This window comes from Acanthochromis polyacanthus, chromosome 6 (assembly GCF_021347895.1).
Source record: "Acanthochromis polyacanthus isolate Apoly-LR-REF ecotype Palm Island chromosome 6, KAUST_Apoly_ChrSc, whole genome shotgun sequence".
NCBI classification, from domain to species: Eukaryota; Metazoa; Chordata; class Actinopteri; family Pomacentridae; genus Acanthochromis; species Acanthochromis polyacanthus.
In genome coordinates this window covers 43,986,585-44,008,322 of record NC_067118.1, presented here as the reverse complement: position 1 = coordinate 44,008,322, position 21,738 = coordinate 43,986,585, and the positions used below count along the sequence as shown (strand labels likewise).

General features: G+C 38.5%; 1 protein-coding gene and 2 long non-coding RNA genes across 6 annotated transcripts in view; all 3 read right to left on the bottom strand.

Annotated features, from left to right (window-relative positions):
- Positions 1-807, bottom strand: part of LOC127534415 (protein NLRC3-like) — a 67,409-nt gene extending 66,602 nt beyond the window's left edge. For all 4 annotated transcript variants that reach the window (XM_051949517.1, XM_051949520.1, XM_051949519.1 and 1 more), the window contains exons 1-2: positions 736-807; positions 362-575 (exon numbers count right to left, since the gene is read on the bottom strand). In XM_051949517.1, the coding sequence (XP_051805477.1) occupies positions 362-575; positions 736-738 (217 nt within the window). In that variant the 5' untranslated portion in view covers positions 739-807. The remainder of the gene's footprint in view (positions 1-361; positions 576-735) is intronic.
- A 5,678-nt stretch (positions 808-6,485) lies between these two features.
- Positions 6,486-7,240, bottom strand: LOC127534420 (uncharacterized). The gene is made up of 3 exons (XR_007942580.1): positions 7,051-7,240; positions 6,823-6,852; positions 6,486-6,591 (listed from the first exon to the last, which is right to left on the bottom strand). It is a non-coding gene; the product is annotated as an uncharacterized LOC127534420 (long non-coding RNA).
- Positions 7,241-18,368: 11,128 nt separating this feature from the next.
- Positions 18,369-21,729, bottom strand: LOC127534421 (uncharacterized). Its single transcript, XR_007942581.1, has 2 exons — positions 21,553-21,729; positions 18,369-19,963 (listed from the first exon to the last, which is right to left on the bottom strand). It is a non-coding gene; the product is annotated as an uncharacterized LOC127534421 (long non-coding RNA).
- Between the last annotated feature and the right edge of the window lie 9 nt (positions 21,730-21,738).

Genomic DNA, 21,738 nt, shown 5'->3' with positions numbered 1-21,738 from the left:
CCTGGACGTTGCTTCAATCTGTCTGACCTCATGTTCATCATTGACCTCTGCAGTCCCTCCCTCTGTGATGTACAGCTCTGTGTAGATCTCATTCAGGAGGGTCGACTGTCCTGCTTTAGCGATGCCCTCAAACACTCTCTGGAACTTCTTCTTTAGACCACATTTAAGTTTACGTCTACACACTGCAGCGGCAAGTTCTGAATGAAAAAACAACATGAGATCAATGAATAAATGACATGAAATATTACAGCAGTTCATCCTCCTAAAGAATGATTCTGTGAAGATATTCTGAGACTTTAGTAAATGTTCTGTTGATCAGCAGCTTCAGTCTTTACACAAATCCTCTTACTGCTCTGCAGACTGTCAGCCAGCTTCTCCTGCTTCATCCTCCTCAGGAACAACACTGTGATCTGCTGAAACATCTCTCTGCTGCTCCTCTGATCTTCATCATCACTCTCCAACTCCTCCTCATCCTCCCTCTGACTCTCTGAGCATTCTGGGTAATCTGGACTCACAACCTTCTGCATCTTCTTCAGCTCCTTCTTCACAAAAGTCACCATGTTGTCCTCCAGCAGCTGGAACAGAGAAATGTGTGAATGAGTCCATCAGAGTGAAATCATGGAGCCAAACATCAGATCCATGTTGGACACACTGACAGTCCACTGATCTACAAAGAGCAGCATGGAGACGCCTGAACACAACAGATGGAGAACAACTTGTTGTCCACGAACTCACCATGAATATGGAGTCCAGGTGAAGCTGCTGGTCAGACTGAACTCTGGGAACCTCTGAGTTCTGCTGGTCCACTCTGTGGATCAACATCAACAGTTAGATCTCAGTACATCTATCCACACAGACAAATTAAATCAAATGAAATGTATTTATATAGCACATTTCTGACAGATAGGTAGAAAAAACATATGCAGACAGACAAAACAAATTATAATAGACATTATAAAATTAGTCAAATCAATGAGTAAAACAAAATAAAATGCGATAAAATACTAGAACAGGCAGAAGAGGATAATAACTTGTAAGATCAAATTTTAAAATAAATATGAAATCTTTTTACCATTGAGAGCAGCCAAAAGCCATTGAAAACATGAACATCAAGGTTTTTCTTGAAATATTATCAGACTGAAAGAGGAAGGCTGCTCCAAAGCTTTGGACTCTGACCCGACTGTAAAGGTTGGACCTCCCAGCAGCCTCAGTCATGAACAGTTATTAGCAGTTGGTCTGATCAAGCTGATATGAGGCTTTGAGGTGGAGGAGGAGCAAAGAGGTTCAGAAATGTCCCAAGGTGCCAACCCTTGCATGGTTTCATACATAGTTCAAGAGGACAGGTTTAAAGCTTTCCTTGTTATGGTCCTGCTCCTGTCCATGTTCTTCTCAGTGCTTCTCTCTTCTTTTTCCTTCCTTTTTCCTGTCTGCCATCTCTTTCCCTATTCTCACTCTCTCTGGTCTCTCTCTCCTATATCTCTCCCTCACTCGTCCCATATCATCTCTCTGTCCTTGTCTCATACCTCTGTCTTTCCCTCTGTCTGCATCTGTTGGTCTGTCTTTCTGCCTGTCTCTCTCTCACCTGCCTGCACTCCTGATTACTGCTCTGTGATTCACCTGCACTGATCAGCTCATTTACCTCACCTGTCTTCAATTACACCACCACTATATAAACCCAGCTCAGTCACTGACTCCCTGCTGGACCAAAGACTCTTTCATTCTGCATCATCTCCATGCTTCATGGACACAGTTCTACCCCTGTACTCCCACTGGTTCCTGTTTATTTCCTCCACCTGGACTTACCTTCCCTGTTTGGATTCCCACCTGTTTCTATTCTGTCTCCAACCTGCTGAAGCTCTGCTTTGTGTTCCACCTTTTCCCGGATTTCTTGAGTCTGCTCACCTTCCCCTTCAGTTTTGTTCCTTCTTGTTCTAAGTGCCCAGTTTTGTTGGAGTAGTTTAGTTTATTCATTTGTGGTTTACTTAGATTTTCCTCTCTGTTGTTAGTCCAGAGTTTTGTTGATTTTGGTAGTCTTGCCTTTTTTTCCAATTAGATTTAGTCAGCTTTCAGTCCTTCATCTCTGCCTATCCGTAGTTCATCACTAGCTTGCATCCATAGGTTTGTGTTCATTCTAAATAAAGTTCCATTTTCTGCTACAACCAGCTTGTCTGCTTTTGTGCCTGCATCTGGGTTCTCCGACTTCCCCACGTAATAGTCCCTTGTTTTGGTGTCAGTTAAAAATAATAATTATTGATAATTAATTTAGGGTGACCATATTCTGTTTCTCTGAAAAGAGGACACACTTCCAGCTCGCGCGCGGAAAATTTTCAATTCTCAAACTCCGCCTTTCAGAGCGTGTTTCCAAAGGAACCATTCAACGTGAATGATAAATACACTGGTCTGTGACGCGCTCAAGCTCGGCAAGATCAAAAACCCGGACATTTGAAGGACTTTATAAACACCGGCCGGACAGGCCGGACAGCCTCTCAAAAGAGGACATGTCCGGGCAAAAGAGGATGTATGGTCACCCTAAATTAATTGAATTTCCCCTCAGGGATTAATAAAGTTATTGTATTAAAAGTCTGGCAGCAGAATTCTGCAGCAGCTGCAGACCAGACAGTGAGGATGGACCAATACCAGGTACAGCAAGTTACAGCAGTCTAACCATGAGGAAAGGTTGTAGCTATCAGCTTGCTGTTGGACCATTATCTCTGTTGGAATTCTCCCCATTTCCACTGTCAGTGAGTTAATGTTTTCTTTGTTAAAGGAAACAACAGCAACCTCCAGGCAGCAAACTACTGCACTTAGAATCAAACTGAAACACAAGTTTAGCTACTGGATCACACAATAATGCAGCTCTGATAGTTTTTTTGCAGGGAATTATCCATTATAATCAGTGATTGTCTCTCTGCATGCAAATGTTCCACCACAACAAGTCCAGCTGTCACTATGTTGAATGAATGATAACTGGGATGCATTTGAAGAAATACAAACAAGTCAGAGTGTTTTCCTCATAACAGAATGATGGTGTGGTGTAGCCTGTATGTTCCACAGAGTGGGCTGGAAAAGCCAGAGGATTAAGATGAGATCAACTTTATTGATCCCTCATCAGAGAAATTCACACATAACAGCTGGATATAGATAAGGCAGAAAGAAGCACTCGAACTACAAAGAGATTTGATTTTATTTAATTTTCATTTTTTGAGACACGGAGTCTCATTCTCAAGAGAGACTTGTCCTTTCACTAAGAATGAAGACAAAAACATAACAAAAACCCATCATAATAAAATGAAGTATTTGCTGCTTTTCTTTCTTTACAGACAGAATATTGTGAATATTTCCTCATCTCTTCCTGCTGTCTTAAAACTTTTAAATGAATTTGGAAACATTTCTGGCTATAAAATAAATACACAAAAAAAGTGAACTGATGCCTGTAAATTTATCAGCAAGAGATTTACTGTTAGTGCATACACTACCCTTTAAAGTCTGTCAGGATAAAATAAAATATCTTGAGGTCTGGGTAACACACAAGTTTAAAGACCTTTTTGTAGCAAATTTTCCACCTTTTCTGTCCTCTCTTAAGGAGGACATAGAGCGCTGGGATCTGTTACCGTTATCTTTGGCAGGTAAAATTAATACCATCAAGATGAATCTTCTACCTAAGCTTTAATATGTGTTTCAGTGCATCCCAGTTTATTTAACAAAAACTTTTTTATTTCTTTAGACAAGAAGCTTTCATCTTTTATTTGGAATAAAAAGAAACCGCCTATATGTCGAGCCACACTACAGAGACCCAGACGGCAGGGGGGACTTGGCTTACCAAATTTTCAGTTTTACTACTGGGCAGCCAATATTAGAATGATGCCGATTGGCTGGAAACAGAGGAAACAGCTGGTGCTCCTGATTGGCTAGTTTTAGAGAGAGATTCTTGTAATAACACCTCATTATGTGCTTTATTGTGCTCTGGCATTCCTTATCGAGAGCCTTTATCTAAATATACTTCTAACCCAGTCGTTGTTCATTCTTTGAAAATACGGAAACAATTTAGACAACACTTTAAGATTTTTCAATTCTCACTACTTTCCCCTATTGTGGGAAATCATGCGTTCACACCATCCTGGACAGACTCATTATTCGGGGCCTGGCCCCAACATGGTGTCTGTTCCTTTAATGACATGTTCATAAATGGATCTTTTGCCTCCTTTGAGCAGATTAGGCAGAAGTCTGATCTTTCCAAGTCTCACTTCTTCAGATTTCTACAAATCCATAGCTTCATATCCTCTAATCTCACTGGTTTCCCTTTACAACCCCAGACATACTTTTAGATTCAATCAATAATCTTAAATCACCCCAAAAGAGAAAGATAGGTGTTATATACTCCCTATTAGCAGAAGAAGGTTTCACGAATTTCAGCTCCCTTAAAAGCCAGTGGGAGGGAGATCTTGGCATGAAACTTTCTGAGACCTTATGGTCAGTAATGATGGGGAGAATATATACATCTTCAATATGTATGAAACACACTGTCATCCATCCTCTATACACCGCTTTATCCTCACTAGGGTCATGGGGGGTGCTGGAGTCTATCCCAGCTGACTCGGGTGAAGGCAGGGGACACCCTGGACAGGTCACCAGTCTGTCACAGGGCTACATATACAGACACACAATCACACTCACATTCACACCTACGGGCAATTTAGAATAATCAATTAACCTCAGCATATTTTTGGACTGTGGGAGGAAGCTGGAGTACCCGGAGGAAACCCACGCATGCACAGGGAGAACATGCAAACTCCATGCACAAAGAACCTGGGGTCAGGCTGGGACTTGAACCAGGGATCTGCTTGCCGCAAGGCGAAAGTGCTGACCATTACTCCACTGTGCAGCCACACACTGTCATGCAGTTCAAAATTTTTCATCAACTGCACTGGACCAAAGCTAAACTGTCCCAGTTTATTTCAAGCATAAACCCCATATGTGACCGTTGTAAACAATCCCAAGCCACTCTGATTCACATGTTTTGGGAATGTCCAAGGATATCTAATTTTTGGTTATTAATATTTAAGATGCTATCAAAGACTATAGGCCAAGAATTGGAGCTTTCTGCTTTCTCAGCCTTATTTGGGATGGTGACGCAAAAACTAGTTGTGAGTAAATACTCCCAGAATCTCCTGTCCTTTGCCACATTTGTCGTCAGACGTCAAATCCTGATTAGATGGAAGGACTGTAACCCTCCAACGTTCAGACAGTGGATCAGAGATATGCTTTATTTTATTAAACTACAGAAGATCAACTACACAGTCAAGGGGTCAGCTGACAAATTTCTAATAATATGGCAGCCTTTTCTGAGTAATGTTGAGACTTTGAGTTCTGATAATTTTGTAGAGGAATAACCGATATAGGTATGACATAAGATGCTCTGGAAGATACAACTAAAGAGATTCCTGAAAGGTTCCTCCTTTTCATATATCAATGCTCCTTTTTCTTGTGCATTTAAATGCTGTCTCTGCACTGGAGTGTTAGATGTCCTGCTGTAGACCCCTAAACCCTCATTATATATATTTTACTCTGTCCCTTTTTTGTATGTATTGGAGAAACATGTCTTTGTATCCTTGACACTAAGCTGTTTTCTTTTTTGTTTTCTTTCATCTGGATTCGATCAGGGTTCTGGGAGGGGGGCGGGGGGCTCATATTTGCACTTAATACTGTTTTGACATTATTGTACCATTGTGACTTACTGGAAATGTTCTGAGAAAAATTTAAATAAATAAACCTTGTTCAAAAAAAAGAATATTGTGATGCTTTTGGTCAAACAGAACATGGACATATTGAAGTTTCACAGACTTATTAATGCACTAAATCAATCATCTGATCAATCGATAATGAAAATGTTTCTGATCTGTCACTCTGCATGTGATGACATCAGCTCCTAGTGACCTCATTAACATGTGACTGGAGAGAGAACCAATCAGAGTGAGCTACACTCCAAACAACATGTTTCACTTTGACAAGAGAAAAATCTTAAAGGATGACGACCGCAGATGAACCATTAAAAGATTTCTGATCAAAATGGTAGTTTGAAATAAAGCTGACCACAACACAACTTCTTCACTTTGTCAATGCAACAAACCTCCATGAAGCCAAATGTCTCTCCAGGACATCACAGCAGTGTTCACTGTTTGGTATTTGTCCTCCTCCATCCAGCAGCACCTGAAACCTGAGTGCAGCTTCCGGTCTACTCTGTTTGAGCCAAAGCACAAAGACGCCACCTGCTGGATCAGCTGGTGTCCTGCAGCTGTTTCACCACAGAACCACAGCATCCATTCTTTCCTCTCTGACAGGAACATTTCCATGGATGTGACAAAGACTCAGCATGTGTTTGAGGATTCATTCATGAAGACAATAAAACTGATTCACTGACATTTTATACAGTTAAAGCATTTATATATCAATTACCTCTGAGCAGCAGGAGCTCCATCTCCCTTGAAGTGAATTAAAAGATCCTTTGAGTCATTGCTCTGAAAGGACACACAGCTGGGTGCAGGTCCAGGTCCAGGTCCTGGTTCTGGTTCTGGTCCTGGGTTCTGATGGATCCTGGTACACAGACATGAAAACCAGCAGCTCAGTAAGTGCAGCACAAACCAGCAGCTTGACAACAACCAACACAGCTGGAAGTTGAAGCAGCACCAACACCAAGTCATAAATCAGAGTCCAGACTAGCATCCTGCTGGAGCTGCTGTCAGGATGCAGCTTCATCATTAAATCTCTTTATTGGACTCCATCCAGAGTTCACACACAACTGTGAGGCTCAGCTGACTGTCATACCTTTCCATGTTGGTGAAAACCTGCAGCCACCTGAGGACACAAACACACAAAGTTCAGCCGTCAGTCTTCAGTCTCAGTCAAACACACAGCTGACTGGATCTGAACATTTCATTCTGTTTCTCAATCAACTCATCCCAGACCAGCGACCCACCAGCTGATTGTGGACGTCCACAGCAGCAGACAAACGGCAGCTTGTTGCTGACAAACACAAATCAAAGGTCCACTTACTCAACTTGTTGCAGTCCAACAGCTTTCTGCTCCTCTCCTGAGCTCCACCGTCGTCCTTCTTCAGCTCTGCAGGAACCAAACAGCTCAAAGCACAAACCAGTCTGAACCTGCACAGATCAGAGGTCAGCTCTTTATCCTTCTCATATCAGACACACAATCAACCCTCCCAGTCAGATCAGCTTTATTTCAATACAAGTACAGTCAGACTCAATAATTATCTTGATAATGAACCTGAAAGCTGAACTTAGAACTCGTTTCAAAGCCTCACTTTGAGTCTCTCACACCCAACTGGAAAACACAAAAACCAGTTGTGTTGGTTGTTGTATTCTGAGTTTTTATCTGAGTTCTCAGAGTTCTCAGCTGATTGACTTCAGATAAAGTCCTGACTTTAACATCCATGTAGACTCTGAGAATGAAGCCTCAACTCTGCATTCAGTTCACTGTTAGACTCTAAATCTAATCTTTTAATCACAGCCTCCATCTTGTTCTGACATCCAAACTCAACATCTCATTGTTTTTCCCCAAAACCCTCTTTTGTCTCATCGTATTTTTATTAAGGTCTGAATTTACAGTGATGGACTTCTGGGTCCAAACAGAATCAGAATACTAGAAGTTTGTCAGTGAAAAGAAAACTTGGAATTGAAATATGTCTCATAAAACAACTTGTGTTGGCAGTGAAAGAAAAATGTTTGTGAGAAAAGTTCAACTGAAAGATAAAACACAGATATTCACAATTATTTCTGTTTTTGTATTCTGATGTGATTTTAAATGACAGTTTTATGATTTATTTCTTCAAATCTCTGTTTTATTGTTGTTTTATCTTGATGCCAGTGTTGTTATCAGTTGTGTTTTCTTTTCCAATATTAAATTTGATTTGAAACAACAAACTATAACATCTCTGTTGTGGCTCCAGACTACAGAACATTTGGTAAGAAGTTTCATTACAGTAAAAGTGTTTATCTGATCATGCAGAAATGTCTCCCAGTTTCTATCCATCTGCAGCTGCTTTTATCTGGTCAAACACACACAGCTTAATGTCTGTACCGACAGCAAAGGTTTGTCTTTGAGGAATTTAATGTTTCTTAGAACTCAGTAACTGTGACCAAAGATGTTTGTAATTTATAGAGTAATTAGCCCTGACATCATCATTAGAAGCTTTTAAACAGGATGTTTATGATGGTTAGGCTGCATGTTTTTAGCAGATATCTGAGTTTAGACTGTAATTTATATCAATATTTTTATGTGTCTGTAATAGTTAATCCACCAGTATGTCCAAGTTCTTTCTTCAAAATGATCTTTGATGATAAAATAAAATTAGTGATGTTATCTATGAATTTTCAAATTTATTGTTTCATGAAAAAAATCATAAAGAGCATTATTTTTCTGTGATTAAGATGCCAAATGATAGATATTTTCTGGCATTCCTGAACATAAAAACTAGATTTAGTGGTTGTATCTTATTCTGCATTCACTTCTGACTTCTGGCTGAAATTTGGGCCTAAAAAAACCACGAATTTGGTTTGAAATTCCTCACTACTATTCAACATGGTGAAGTGTAGGGAACTCACTGAGAAAGACAGAGTCCCAAGTAAATGTAAAGTAAATTATTAAAATAAATGATAAATGTTAGACATAAAATACTGCAGTAAATAATGGATGTTACAGGTGAAATACTGCAACAAGTGCATACGTAGGTAAATACTGCAATGAATAAAGAATATGACAGGTACAATACTGCAATCAATGATGAATATTACAGGTGAATTCTGCAGAAAATGATGGCTACTACGATAAATACTGCAGTAAATGAAGAACACATGCAGGAAAAAATATATAAATCTATACACAACACTCTCTATAAGGGTCATTAATGGGAAAAAAAGCTGATAAGAACCCATTATTGTGGCCTGCAAACATCCAAAAACACCTAAAATGTGCTACTCTGGACAGAAGTTTGAACTCTTTGGTCAGCATCATGGTGTTTATGTCCACAGAAAAGCTGGAGAACTTTTTGATGCTGGATGCACTGACACACAGTGAAACACAGTGGAGATTCATTGTGGTATGGAGCTCCTTTTGTGGGTTAATTAGTTCAAATGGATGATTATTGTGAACAAGAAGGTCAACCACAACATCTTGGTGCATCATGGAATCCTTTCTGGATTGAACCTGATTGATTGTGAATGCAAATACGAGGAAGACAACGACCCCAAGAAGACTTCAAAGCTGTGCAGAGACTACTGGACCAAGAAAAAGGAATCTGGAGTTCCAACATTAATGGACCGGCCAGGTAATTGTCCAGATTGAAATCCTGCTGTACAAATGTGTGATTTATTGAATTCAAAAATAGATCACACAAACGTTTCATCCAAAGCAAGTCTCAGGAACAGGGAACAGCTAGAAACTATTTGGAACTCAGTAACAAAAGAGAGTGTGGAAACTGTCTGTTTTTGGTTAACATATGTGAATATGGACTGTTTAATTGATCCACTTTGTTATTTGCCTGATAAATAACAATATAATTTTTAGTTTAAGACAAGTTTTTGACAGATTTCTAAAATATTTGTGTTTTCTCATTTAATGACAGATGGTCTAATAAACTTGTTGAGTGCTGTTTATCACGTCAGTCTGGAGTTTACAGTGAATCCTAAAAATGTAAATCTGCCAGGAGTGCTGTATCACTGCATGAACAACAGCCAGATTTAAATCAGGTTCAATCAGTTTGCTTGTTTTTACCTTGTATTCGTATATTCATATTATAAATCAGTGTCTATAGGACTCCTGGTCATGATAATCTGTCCATGAACAATGTTACAGCTGCTGTATTGAGCTGAATGAAAGCTCCTAAATCTGGACTCATTTTTCAACTACAAGCTACAAAAGACTTCATAGTGATTTCAGAAAAGATGCAACAAAACCTCAGAATTATCTGGAGCAGTTCATCATTTCACATGTGACAGCTGGAAGACTGTAAAGGAAGAACAGCCAGAATCCCAAACAGCAGCAGCACACACTCATTTTTCTTTATGACTGAAGATGAACAAAGACAAAGTCAAAAATAAAAGATCACATTCAGTCACAACAGTGTGATAAAACACCACATGATTATATTTAGGGTTCATGTGGATTTAAAAGTACTGAATGTCTGAACTGTTTGGTTTAAAACTCCATTTTCTAAACAACCTCAGTGTCCGATCAACAATAATAAAGTTGAAGCTTCTACTGTCTTCTGCTGCTGCAGTCAGTCAGCTCATTTAGTTCAAATATCACTGATTTCTACTAAAAGTCATCATCATACTCACTCTGTGTAGAAATTCAGTGACTCAAATCATTTCTGCATAAACACTTCAAACTCAAATGTCAGAGCCTTGATTTGAATTCAGTCCGTTGATTTTCCTGAGACACAGATCAAGAGCTGAAAGCAGCAACAATGATCAGCAAGAAAACCACGACTCAGCAATCTTCCAGTGTGCTTAAAAAGAATCATTATTTCTGGACACTTTGTTTTAGTTTGTGATAGAAAAGTAGCAGCAGCTTACCTTTAATGAGTCAGAAGATTTGAACGAATATATTCCTCAGATCACAAGACTTTCATCAGATGGACTAAACCGTTTGGTGCAATAAAGATGTTTTCCTGAACTGTGCACTAAATGTTTATTACAGGTCAAAGTCCTGCTCTATAAAGCTGTAAAACAATTCAGAGTGATGATACGTGACTCAGTCTGAAACTGGAATCATTCAAGGGAACCAGAAAAACATTTATTTATATGAATGCTGCAGTAATGTGTCTCTAGCTGTGGAAATGATAAACCTCGAGTTGTCCGATGGGTCAAAATGACCCGTTTGAAAGTTTGAAAATGTCGGGGGAAAAAAAACATTTTCACAGTGAACCTTCTGATGTCCACATTTTGAACATTTTTGGGAAATCTTTGAACATTTTTTGATGGAAAAAAATTGTTAAAAATGTTTCTTAAGAACATTCACAAAAAATCAACCAAAATCTAATGAATTTCGCTGGATTTTGGTTGATTTGTTGTGGATGTTCTTAAAGATAACATTATAAATTTTACTGATATTTATGAAATCACTTTAGATATTTTGAGGATTTTTTGGAAGATTTTTTTTTCCATATTTGGGTTTTTTTTTAAATAAAACTTTTAAGGAATTATTGTAATTTTTGTTCCTGAAGGTTTTGCAAAGTTTCAGAAATTTGAATGATTTTTTTGTTGAATTTTTGGCTTTTTTCAGATAAGAAACAATATTTTTTGGTGCCTGTAAATGAGGACAACAGGAGGGTTAAACCAAGGGTGAACTGTGATTATCATGTGTCCAATAAAGCTGTTCTCAGTCACATATTTTCTGTTTCTGTTGTCAGAACAAGTATGAGACTAAAATGCAGCTCATTAAAACTCCATGTTAAGCAGCAGTCAGGTCAGAGTCAGTTCAAGCTGGAGCTCTGCTAAAATACTGATTTTATAACCACAGCGTCTGAAACTCACAGCACACATTAGTTCAAGTTCTCTCTGTTAGACATGCTCCCAGAAACACATTTAACAGATAAACCAACTAACATTTCACAAAACTGAAGCAAATATGGCCACAAACATCCAAACAGACTTTAAAATCAAACAAACTCAATAAAATCTACCCAGTCAAACAGAAAAAGACGACTGAGATCTGAATAAACACAAATCAGTAAAACTCACTGTCAGAACAAGATGGAGGCTGTGATTAAAAGATTAGATTTAGAGTCTAACAGTGAACTGAATGCAGAGTTGAGGCTTCATTCTCAGAGTCTACATGGATGTTAAAGTCAGGACTTTATCTGAAGTCAATCAGCTGAGAACTCTGAGAACTCAGATAAAAACTCAGAATACAACAACCAACACAACTGGTTTTTGTGTTTTCCAGTTGGGTGTGAGAGACTCAAAGTGAGGCTTTGAAACGAGTTCTAAGTTCAGCTTTCAGGTTAATTATTAAGATGATTATTGAGTCTGACTGTACTTGTATTGAAATAAAGCTGATCTGACTGGGAGGGTTGATTGTGTGTCTGATATGAGAAGGATAAAGAGCTGACCTCTGATCTGTGCATCACAAACCCCTACAAGGCCTCCTTCAGGGACCAAAACTGGAGAAAGAGCTCAGTAAATATGAACTTCATTAGTGTTTGTGAAAGCAGCTGATTGAACAAACTAAACTCCTCCTCTTCATCTTCATCTTCTTCCTGAAGTGCAGTCAAGTGTCTGAGATCAGAGAGGACAGACAGATCAGTTCTCCTCCTGTGGAAACATCTTCACTTCACTCCTCCTTTAACACTGAAACATGAAAACGCTGCACTTTTCCTGTAGAAACTCCTGCATTCAAACTAGTGCACAGACGACATCCACAACACTGTCTGGGATCAAAGTGTTCAACAACAAGAATGGCAGAAAAAACAGCTGGACTCTGTTTAACTTGGTGTTATTATGAATGAAGCCTGCAGGGGGCAGAGTAGGACTGAAATCAGACACAAAGCCACAATAAAAACAACTCATCCACATGCTGATCACATATTTAGCAGGTTTTCTACATATTTATGGAACATTTTCTATCACTGATAATAAATGATGCTGGAATCAGATGTGAACTGATGTTAAAACAAGGATCAGTTTTCCATGAATTCTAGATGGAACCAGAAGAACAACAAGCTGCCACTGCTGCACATGGACTCACTTCTGAACTCTCACATTCATCATTGACCTTTTTCTGGGCTTTTGTGGAGAAATCAGTCCAGCAGATCTTCTAGAATTAAACATTTGTTAGTGAAGTTGTTGCACGTCATTAAACCTGTGAACTCCAAGCAGCAGTTTGTGTCTAGTTTTTGGTCCCGTCATGTTTTTCTTCACTGTGCTTCATTTTTCAATCTAAAGTCCTGCAGCTCTTTGGAAAGAGAACAACATGAAGAAGGAGAGAAAACTCAGAAATGTTATCTTTGCAGAATGACAGTTATGATAGAAAATCATTAAAAAGACAAAAATGAAAGTTGAATTTATTTATTTTCAAAAAAAATGAGAAGAAAACAGGAACCAAACATTTTCCACGTGTCCACAGGTGTTACCAACACCAGAGAAAAAGTGGTGACTCTACATAGCAGACATATTGAACCATTTACATGTTGAATTTCCATATTCCTGACATTTAAATGTCACAGTTTTAATCTCACATTTGGTTCATTTTCCCCACAGATGTTCACATCACACATGATCAGTTCTCAGACTGTTTAAAGTCTAGAATTCAGCTTCAGTCTGTTTTCTACCGTTGTGTGGCTCTGAAATGGTGACATTTTGTTGACTTTTATTTCTACATTTTCTTCAAATAGAACACGTCTTTCTGAGCTGCTGACAGGTTTTGGAGTCCTGATAGTAAAAAAGGTTTTTGTCTGCAGAACCGCTCATGTTTAAACCTGCAGTGGAACCTTTGTCTCCCCCTTCTGGCAGTGACAGTAATTACACCAACGCTTCACTTTCTTGCACATTTGAGGCACTTCAGCTTCAGGGAGGAATGAACATTTGTGCATTTTTCTTTCGTGTTTATACTGATGTTACAGAAGCCTGTGTTGTCCTGTACATGTTTAAAGTTGTAAAACATGAGGTGAATATCTGTAAAACGCCCCCTGCAGGTTAAAAGCTCAAACTGCTGCCTGCTCTGTGACTGTAAATCTACTTCATTGTCCTTGTTTGACCTTAAACGGCTGAATAAACCTTGTTGTTGCTGTTTCTCAGTTTAAAACTGATGCATTCTTTGGGATCTCCAAGCGTCTCCGTCACAGGAGTGTGGTTCTCCTCTTCCGTTCTCATATATATAAAACCAGATTATACAGTGTGCAGGAAAACATGCAGTATGTTTGCATACTATAAGAATTAGTACCTACTGTATACTGCAGTATGCACTTAAAGGAAACAGAACAAGGATGTAATTGATCCTACAATCTAAATAAACACCAACTCATCATTTCATTCATTCAACACTGGAAACTCATTCAATTCTATTTTATTTTATTTTATTTGTATAGCACTAATTACAGATCAAATTGTCTCAAGACGCTTTACAGAACCCATATGCCTGAACCCCCAGAGCAAACCCTAAGGCGACAGTGGTCAGAAAAAATTCCCTTTGAACAGGAAACCTTGAAAGCAGAACCCAGCTCTTTATATGGGAGGACCCATCTGCTGCTGTCCAGCAGGTTGAGAGGGACAGAAGAGGTAGAGAGGTAGAAGGAAGGGGAGATGGAGGGACGGAGAAGAGGAAGGTGGAGAACAAGGAACATATAACACACAATGGGACACATGCATGATCAGATAGATCAGTGGTTCCCAACCTGGGGTCCACGTCCCCATAAGGAGGACGCCAGAGATCTTTGTCTGCTCTGAGGCTGTGAGCTTAGAAACATTAGATTTTCACATTCTGGATCAAATCAGAGGAACACAATCACAAGTCCACCTATAAAACATTGTTAAAACACTTTTTTTTTGCTCTTTCCTCAGAAATCCTTTGCTCCTTCGATGGCCACATCCAGACCTCCTTTGTCCACGCTTTCTTCAGGTTGGCTCGCTGCCTCATCCTGATTCATTATTTTTGTGTGCAGTGAGAAAATTACTGACGGGAACGACGTCTGAAAAACGCAAAACTGGTGAAGATTGATCAGTACCTAAAAACAACTCCGGCTACACCTCCAGAGTTCCCTTAAATTTGGTTTAGTGAAGGACAAGACAGAATTGTGTTATTTATGGTGAAATGCTTGCAAATGACAGCATGAAGCCAAGAAATGACAGCGACATCAGGAAACAAAACACAGTTTGGTAAAGTTGGAAAGATATTCATGGTGGGGGGGTGTTGGTTCCACAGGAGAAGCAACTGATGACTGAAGGCTCTGCCTGCCATTCTACTTTTAGAAATTCTGGGAACAACAAGTAAGCCTGCAGTCTGAGAGTTCTGCTGGGATAATATGCTGCTATCAGCTCTTTGAGAGAAATGCTCAGTTTATACAACAATTTAAAAAAGGAAGTATTGTTACATAAAAAAGATACATCTAGCAGAAAAAAGGTAATCCACTTTAATACTATTCAGTTCAAACAACAATGCCTACTCAACTTACCAATAACTTCTATAAAGAAGAACACAATCACTTAGCATTTGTTTGAAGGAAAGAAAGTCTATACAGCTGAAGATGAATAAGAAAAACAACAAACACAACTAACACAGCGGTCCAGCTATTTAACAGTTACCACTCTAGACACTATACATCTAGCTAAGGACTTTAACAAGCAAGACAAATGAAATCCTCTTCTGCTGGTGGGCCTTGAACACACATTTAGTGGAAGCACCTCAAACAAACATCACACTGAATGTGAAAGACACAGAATGTAGGTTTGAAAAAAGACGTCTTTAAGAAGCTCTACATTGTTATTGTTGTGTTATTGTTGTCATCAATTCAACAATTATTACTTCAAGTGGAGCCAAGGTAGAAATCAAACAGTAGTCCTAGGTATAAGAGAAGAATCTAACATCAGCATTAAAGACAATTCCCATGATCAAAAGAGTATTCCATTTCAGATTTAGAGATGACTGTTACTGACTCATGTTCCTGTTCCCCACAAAAGTGACATCTGTCTGTCAGCTCATCTGGTAAAAAAACAAAGAGGACAGAAAAAATAAGAGCATGTGTGATGTTGTCATGCATCCAAACTTTCTTCATATTTAGGTAGTATTTACTAGAACTGTAACATTTGACAGGATTTTTATGGACAAGTCTATGAAATACCAAAATATCTCCGCGCAGTTTCCAGGAGAAGAGTAACAGTGATTTCCACTCTGTGTCTGTTTATCACCTCTTTTGTGGCAGAAAAACTTGTGTCTTTCTTTTGCAAGAGACATTGTGCAAACAGAAAAAGACATTTGAACAGAACGTTAAGCTGTGCCTCTTAGTAATTATGAGCTTATCTGTCACCATATAGAGATATTAACCTGCTGGAAGTTCACAACTTCTGACTTTTAGACATCTGAAAAAAGTGCAATATTATTTGTCTTGGTTCAAAAAAGGACAGTCGTGTTCCAGTTTCTAAATGTGAGGATGATGACATTGCTCTGCAAAGCAAACATACTTTCAGTGCAAAGACTCCACACCATGTACTGTCACATTGTTTTGTGTGTTGTACAGTACCGCATGTCCACCTTGAACAATTACAGCCTTTTTTTCTCATGAAAGCCCAACAGAAATAAAAGAATCATTTCTACATTGATCTTCCATAAATGTGTAGCAGTTTTGCAGCGATAGTTGACATGTCTGTTAGCATGCTTTTAAAACAAGGAGCCTCACCTTGTTGTGTCCAAACATTTTTTAATGGCTTCCTTCAACTCCCCCAGAGAATCCAAGTACAAGGATTGTTTTCTTGTGGGTAGATGACCTACAAGTATGTTTCCATGAAAAAAACAATCAGACATTATTTCTTCACCTGCTCTATTTTATACCAAGTACTGCATTAGTAGATTGACTCTTTTTATGTTTTATTGATATTTTAACTGAAAGTGTCCAGTGATTTTCCAGAATAATGTCATACTCCAGGGGTTTAATCTAAAACTGAATGGAATAATAAAATAGAATCATTTGATCCAAATATGAATTGCACATTAAAAATCAATTAGAAATATGGATTCCTACAACTAAACAGTTTCAAGCACAATATCTCCTGACATCTGAAACATAAAGATTTACAATACATGGATTTGAAATACTGAAAGCATTAGCTTTCCTTTTAGCTTTTACATTTCAAATCTATTGAAATGTGAGTGAAAATCCATAACATTCATCATACCAATGCATACCTTGATTCTTTGAGTCCTTTTCTGCCACATTGCAGTCACAGCTAATGAATCAATGAATGCTGCTTTTGCAGGATTCTGCTGATTGTGTTCACACACTATGACAACCAAATATGCACTGATTACCTGGAAGAACAATTCAAGCACATAAGATCAGACTTTTTGACTCTAAAAATACATTGACTGTTTCAAAGATGACTTGTAAAGCTGTAAAACCGATCTATCTATAGAGCAAAAATAAAGTTCAATAATATTAGAGCTGCTTTTCCAGCTCCATGTCAGGACCAACTCTGTTAATGTCCCAGTAATATCATTTGGATGCCCCAGTTTTGGAGAGGAGGGCATGGACTTCTTTTCCTGCCCAAGCATCCTTAACATCTATCAGAATAATAAGAAAATGATGAAGAAAATTAACTGAGAGGAAAAAAGCAAGTGACAGAGAAAATGTTCCATTTGTCTGTCAGAGCTTGGGTATATGTTGGTGTTTCTGCTGGCTGTAATGGCCGTATGGAATTTGGGTGGACTGTGGCTGCTGGGACAGCTGCTGGGGCAACTTATCATTTTATTCAACAAACTGCATGAATGAATACTGCCTTGTATGTTGATTTAGAAGAACATTGAGGACTAACTACTTGTGATACAAAAAATGCACTCAGAGCATCTTTTCTGTCATTTTTGTACTGAGATAAATATTTCTGAGGTTTCCATGGATTTAAAAACATTTTTGCCTTCTTGGACTGAACTCACCTTGATGGAATGAATTCTGTGCTTTTTAATAGAGTCACTGCTTACCTGAACACTGGGAAACCTGATGATGACATATTATACTTGAGTAGCACTTTTTAAAAAAGCACATGTACACTTAATACCATGAGGATTTTTTATTATAGAATTTGAGCAAAATAAAAACAGAACTTAGGAGAAACTGTTTTTTCTTCCATGACCCTATTCCATAGTAATTCCATGTGGTTTCAGTTTAGGGCTGACTTACCCACTTGTTGATATCCACTGACATCCCCGCTCAATAAAACCTTTTGGAGATAGCATCTCTCATTTCTGTCTGGACACAGTCTGCCCCAGTGGGACTTGCATGAAAATCCACAAAGGTTTCATTGGCCTCATTAGCCCCACACACCACTTTGGTTTTCAGTGCTTTTGCAGTACCCTTGTGTCGCCAATAATAAAGCTCCCTTCCTAAATAATGAGAGGAAAAGGAGCAGTATTTCACAAACTGCTGCTCTTAAATGCATGATCCATACTGGATGGTCTGCGTTATTATATGATACGCTTTCAGATGATGCTTGAAAAAAAGCCTTCATGTCAGTCTGACTGCAGAGATTACAAAGGTTTTATCTTGCAAAACATACCAACAACTTTAAGATTTCAATATTATTTGTAAAATATGATGAGACATAGAGTCCTGTATAATTAATCATGACAGACAGAAACTGCTTCAGATGTGATTTTAGACAATTTTATTTGTTCCGTGTTTATTCTGTCACATTTGTGAAATGGTTATGACGTCATTGGTCTTACCTTCAGTGTCATACAGATGAAAGTTTTGTTTTAGTAATATGTAACAACTCTGTTGTCCGCGGGTCCACTCAATACACACACACCGTCAGTTTGTCGGGGAAACACAGTTCATTACTCAATCACTCAGTCTCTCAGTCCACAGCAGCTCAGTAAGCAGCCTCCACTGTCTCTCAGTAACTTCTCTCGTCCGACCTCCTCTCTTCTCTGTCCACCCGTCTTTTATGCTCTGCTCCAGACTGCTGCTGCGGAGGTAATCAGGTCAGCCTAACTGATACCACCTGTGTTAATTAACCTGACGCTGCTTCCACGCACTCCTCCACACCTCTCTCCCCTGCAGCTGAGCTCTCCCATGCCCGTCGCCACATAATAAGTTTTCCGTCTTGGTGAACTTTGAGGGGTTACTCTTTTTTAGCTTCATATTGGACAATGAGTTTGTTATCTGTAGGATTCATTGCTAACTCTTTTTAATTGACAAAATCAAGGTTGATGATGCCGATCCTCGACCTGCTCCAAAATGCTGAAGGCTAACCTTGTGTCATTTGCAGAATTGATTGAAGAATCACGTGTTCTACACATGTAGACACCTGAGAAACTTTCACTATAGAGGAGGGATACATTTTCTGGCAGGCGCAGTCAATCAGGCTGAAATAATGTGTATCCCCCTATAACTTTAGCTGTGATTCATGAAACTAGTCCTAAGTCACAAGTTTATTTGTAAAAGTATACAAGTTTGTGTATATATTTCTATATGTATATTTATATGTGTATTTATATAGTTGTTTACATGTATATGTTGAAATTGTTTTATTTAGAAAATTTTTGTTTAGTTTTGTATCCATCAGTCCGATGGCGAGCTTGTTGCACTAAAATTTCAGCCTATAATGTGTACCAACTAGTATATGTTTTGGTTGACAATAAAGTGGCTATTCAATTCTATTCTATTCTCTGCCTGCCGTCTGCTCTGTGCGACTCTCATTTGGGTTTGTTCTTGCCCCAAACCGTAACACCTGCTGTAAACCTTCCTGTTTGGTGACAAAGAGCTGCAGGACCTGATGAAGGCAGCAAATAAAGTCTGACAACACTCAACAACAAGCTCTTCATGTGTGGAACAAAGCAGAGTTGTGGGAGTCTGATGGACTGATGAGACTAAAGTGAACTGTTTGGGCAGAACGTCTGGAGGCAGAAGGACCAGAAGAACAGCATCAACAGTCCTGTTGGTGGCTTTGAAGCTGCTAAACTGGAGCGTGTGAGCAGCATCATGGATTCTCTCCAACACCAGGACACTTAGAAGAACAATGTGAGGAAACTGAAGCTCACTGGACTTTCAGCAGGACCAGCATCCAAAGCAAACGTCCACCAAAGCCTGCTTCAGGAATCCTTCCTGGAAAGTCCTGGAGGGGCGTCTCAGTCCTGGATTTCAGTCCAGATGAAAATCATCACTGGGATTTCAAGGAAGCAGCAGCAGCTCAGAAGACAAAGAATATTATTGATCTGGAAGCTTCTACACACCAGGAACCAGCTGAAGGTGAAGAAGAGAGAAAGTAGCAGAAACATTTAGTGGAGCTCAGAAAGGTCAAAGGATGTTGACATTAAATATGACTCTGAGCTCAACAAGCTGCTTCTGGACCTTTGAGGACTAAACTGGATTTCTACGTGATGCTGTAAAATCCTTCACATGTGCTTCATTAACTCTCTCTGGACACCAAGGCTTCAGCTGACATGTTTCCAGGACACTTGTTCTCATCAGCTCAATGTGCTGCAGGTAGAGAAGATCAACAAGTTTGACTGCAGCTGGAAATAGAAAGAAAAGTCAAATCTAATCCTGCACTGAAACAAACATCCTGAAACTTACTGCACACTCTGCAACCTGACATCAACCTCCACACTGGAAAAAATATGTGGAAGGAACGGTGAACATCTGGCAGCAAGGAGGCCAGAGGAAATGTTTGAAGAGAGAAACACAACATTTAAGAAGTGGAGAAAGTGAGAAAATGACAGAAAACATCTGTCACTTATTGGAATAGTTGTTGTTGAGGTGAAAACAGGAAAACAGTCATTTTTATTGGTCACACGTTGTACAACAACAATTTACTAGTTGGAAAAAGAAAGATTCTAAAATTGTAGAAATTAACACTTTTTTATCATTTTACACAGATTATCTGTAATTGAACTAAATCCTGCAAAACTGTCAATAAAACAGTGGAATGCTTTGGAATCATTTCTGCCTTTAATAGAATTAATATATATCGTATACATAACATAGTTTGTCTTCAGATTCTGGAAAAATGATATTTTTTGCTGATTTAATTCAATAAACAAGAGTGTGACAGTTAAATGGTATAAAAGAACAAATGAACATTTAATTAAAACCAGTGAATTTTAATGTTCACATTATTCATCTTTTTTTTTTACAGCAAACATTCTGAATAAATGAACATTTTTTCTGTGATTTTATTCCAGATTATCTGTAATTTAACAAAACACAGCAAAAATGTCAATTAAGTGTTAAAATATTTCTCATTTTCAATCTTTAATAAACATAAATAGTCTTTAAAATGAGGACAAATATCTGTAAAATAATCTGACTTGTTGCTGATTAAAATAAAGTAAAAATGTTGTTAAAGAACAAATGACTATTTATTAAAATACCTAACCCTATTGATGTGGACATTATTTACAGTTGAACATGGAAGTTAATACTTTTCTGGGATTTTACTAGATATTGTTTGTAATTGAACAAAACAAACAGAACTGGTTGTAAAATAATGATCATTTTTTACAGTCATGGTATCATGTGAACATTAACGGGGAAATCTGTGTTTGTTTTGTTTCTTGTGAACTTAATTTAATGAGTTGAGTGAACTCTGAGCTGTTCATTCATTCAACTCAATATTTGAAGAAAAAATGCCTCAAGTTCTACAAATTCATGTTTTTTAGTTCTAAAGTGGTTTGAAAAGAAAAATGAGACATTTTAAGTTCAAATAATTAGTAATTAGTAAAACTCCTGTATTTCTCTAAAGTAAACTAGAACAGATGAGTTGATGTGACTGAATGAATTCCTGATGTTTTACAGTGCAGTAACATGGTCCAGTCAGAGTCTCTACACACCAGCTGCTGCTGCTTCAACATCTGGATCATCAGGACACACTTCATCCTCTCAGCACAAACACCGTCCTGATCAGCATCACTTCCATCTGCAGAGAGAAGAAGAAAGACCAGAGGAGATCAATGAGTTTGATCAGCAGCTCATCAGGACTTCAGTCGTGTTCAGAGCAGCAGCTTCATGTTAACGTG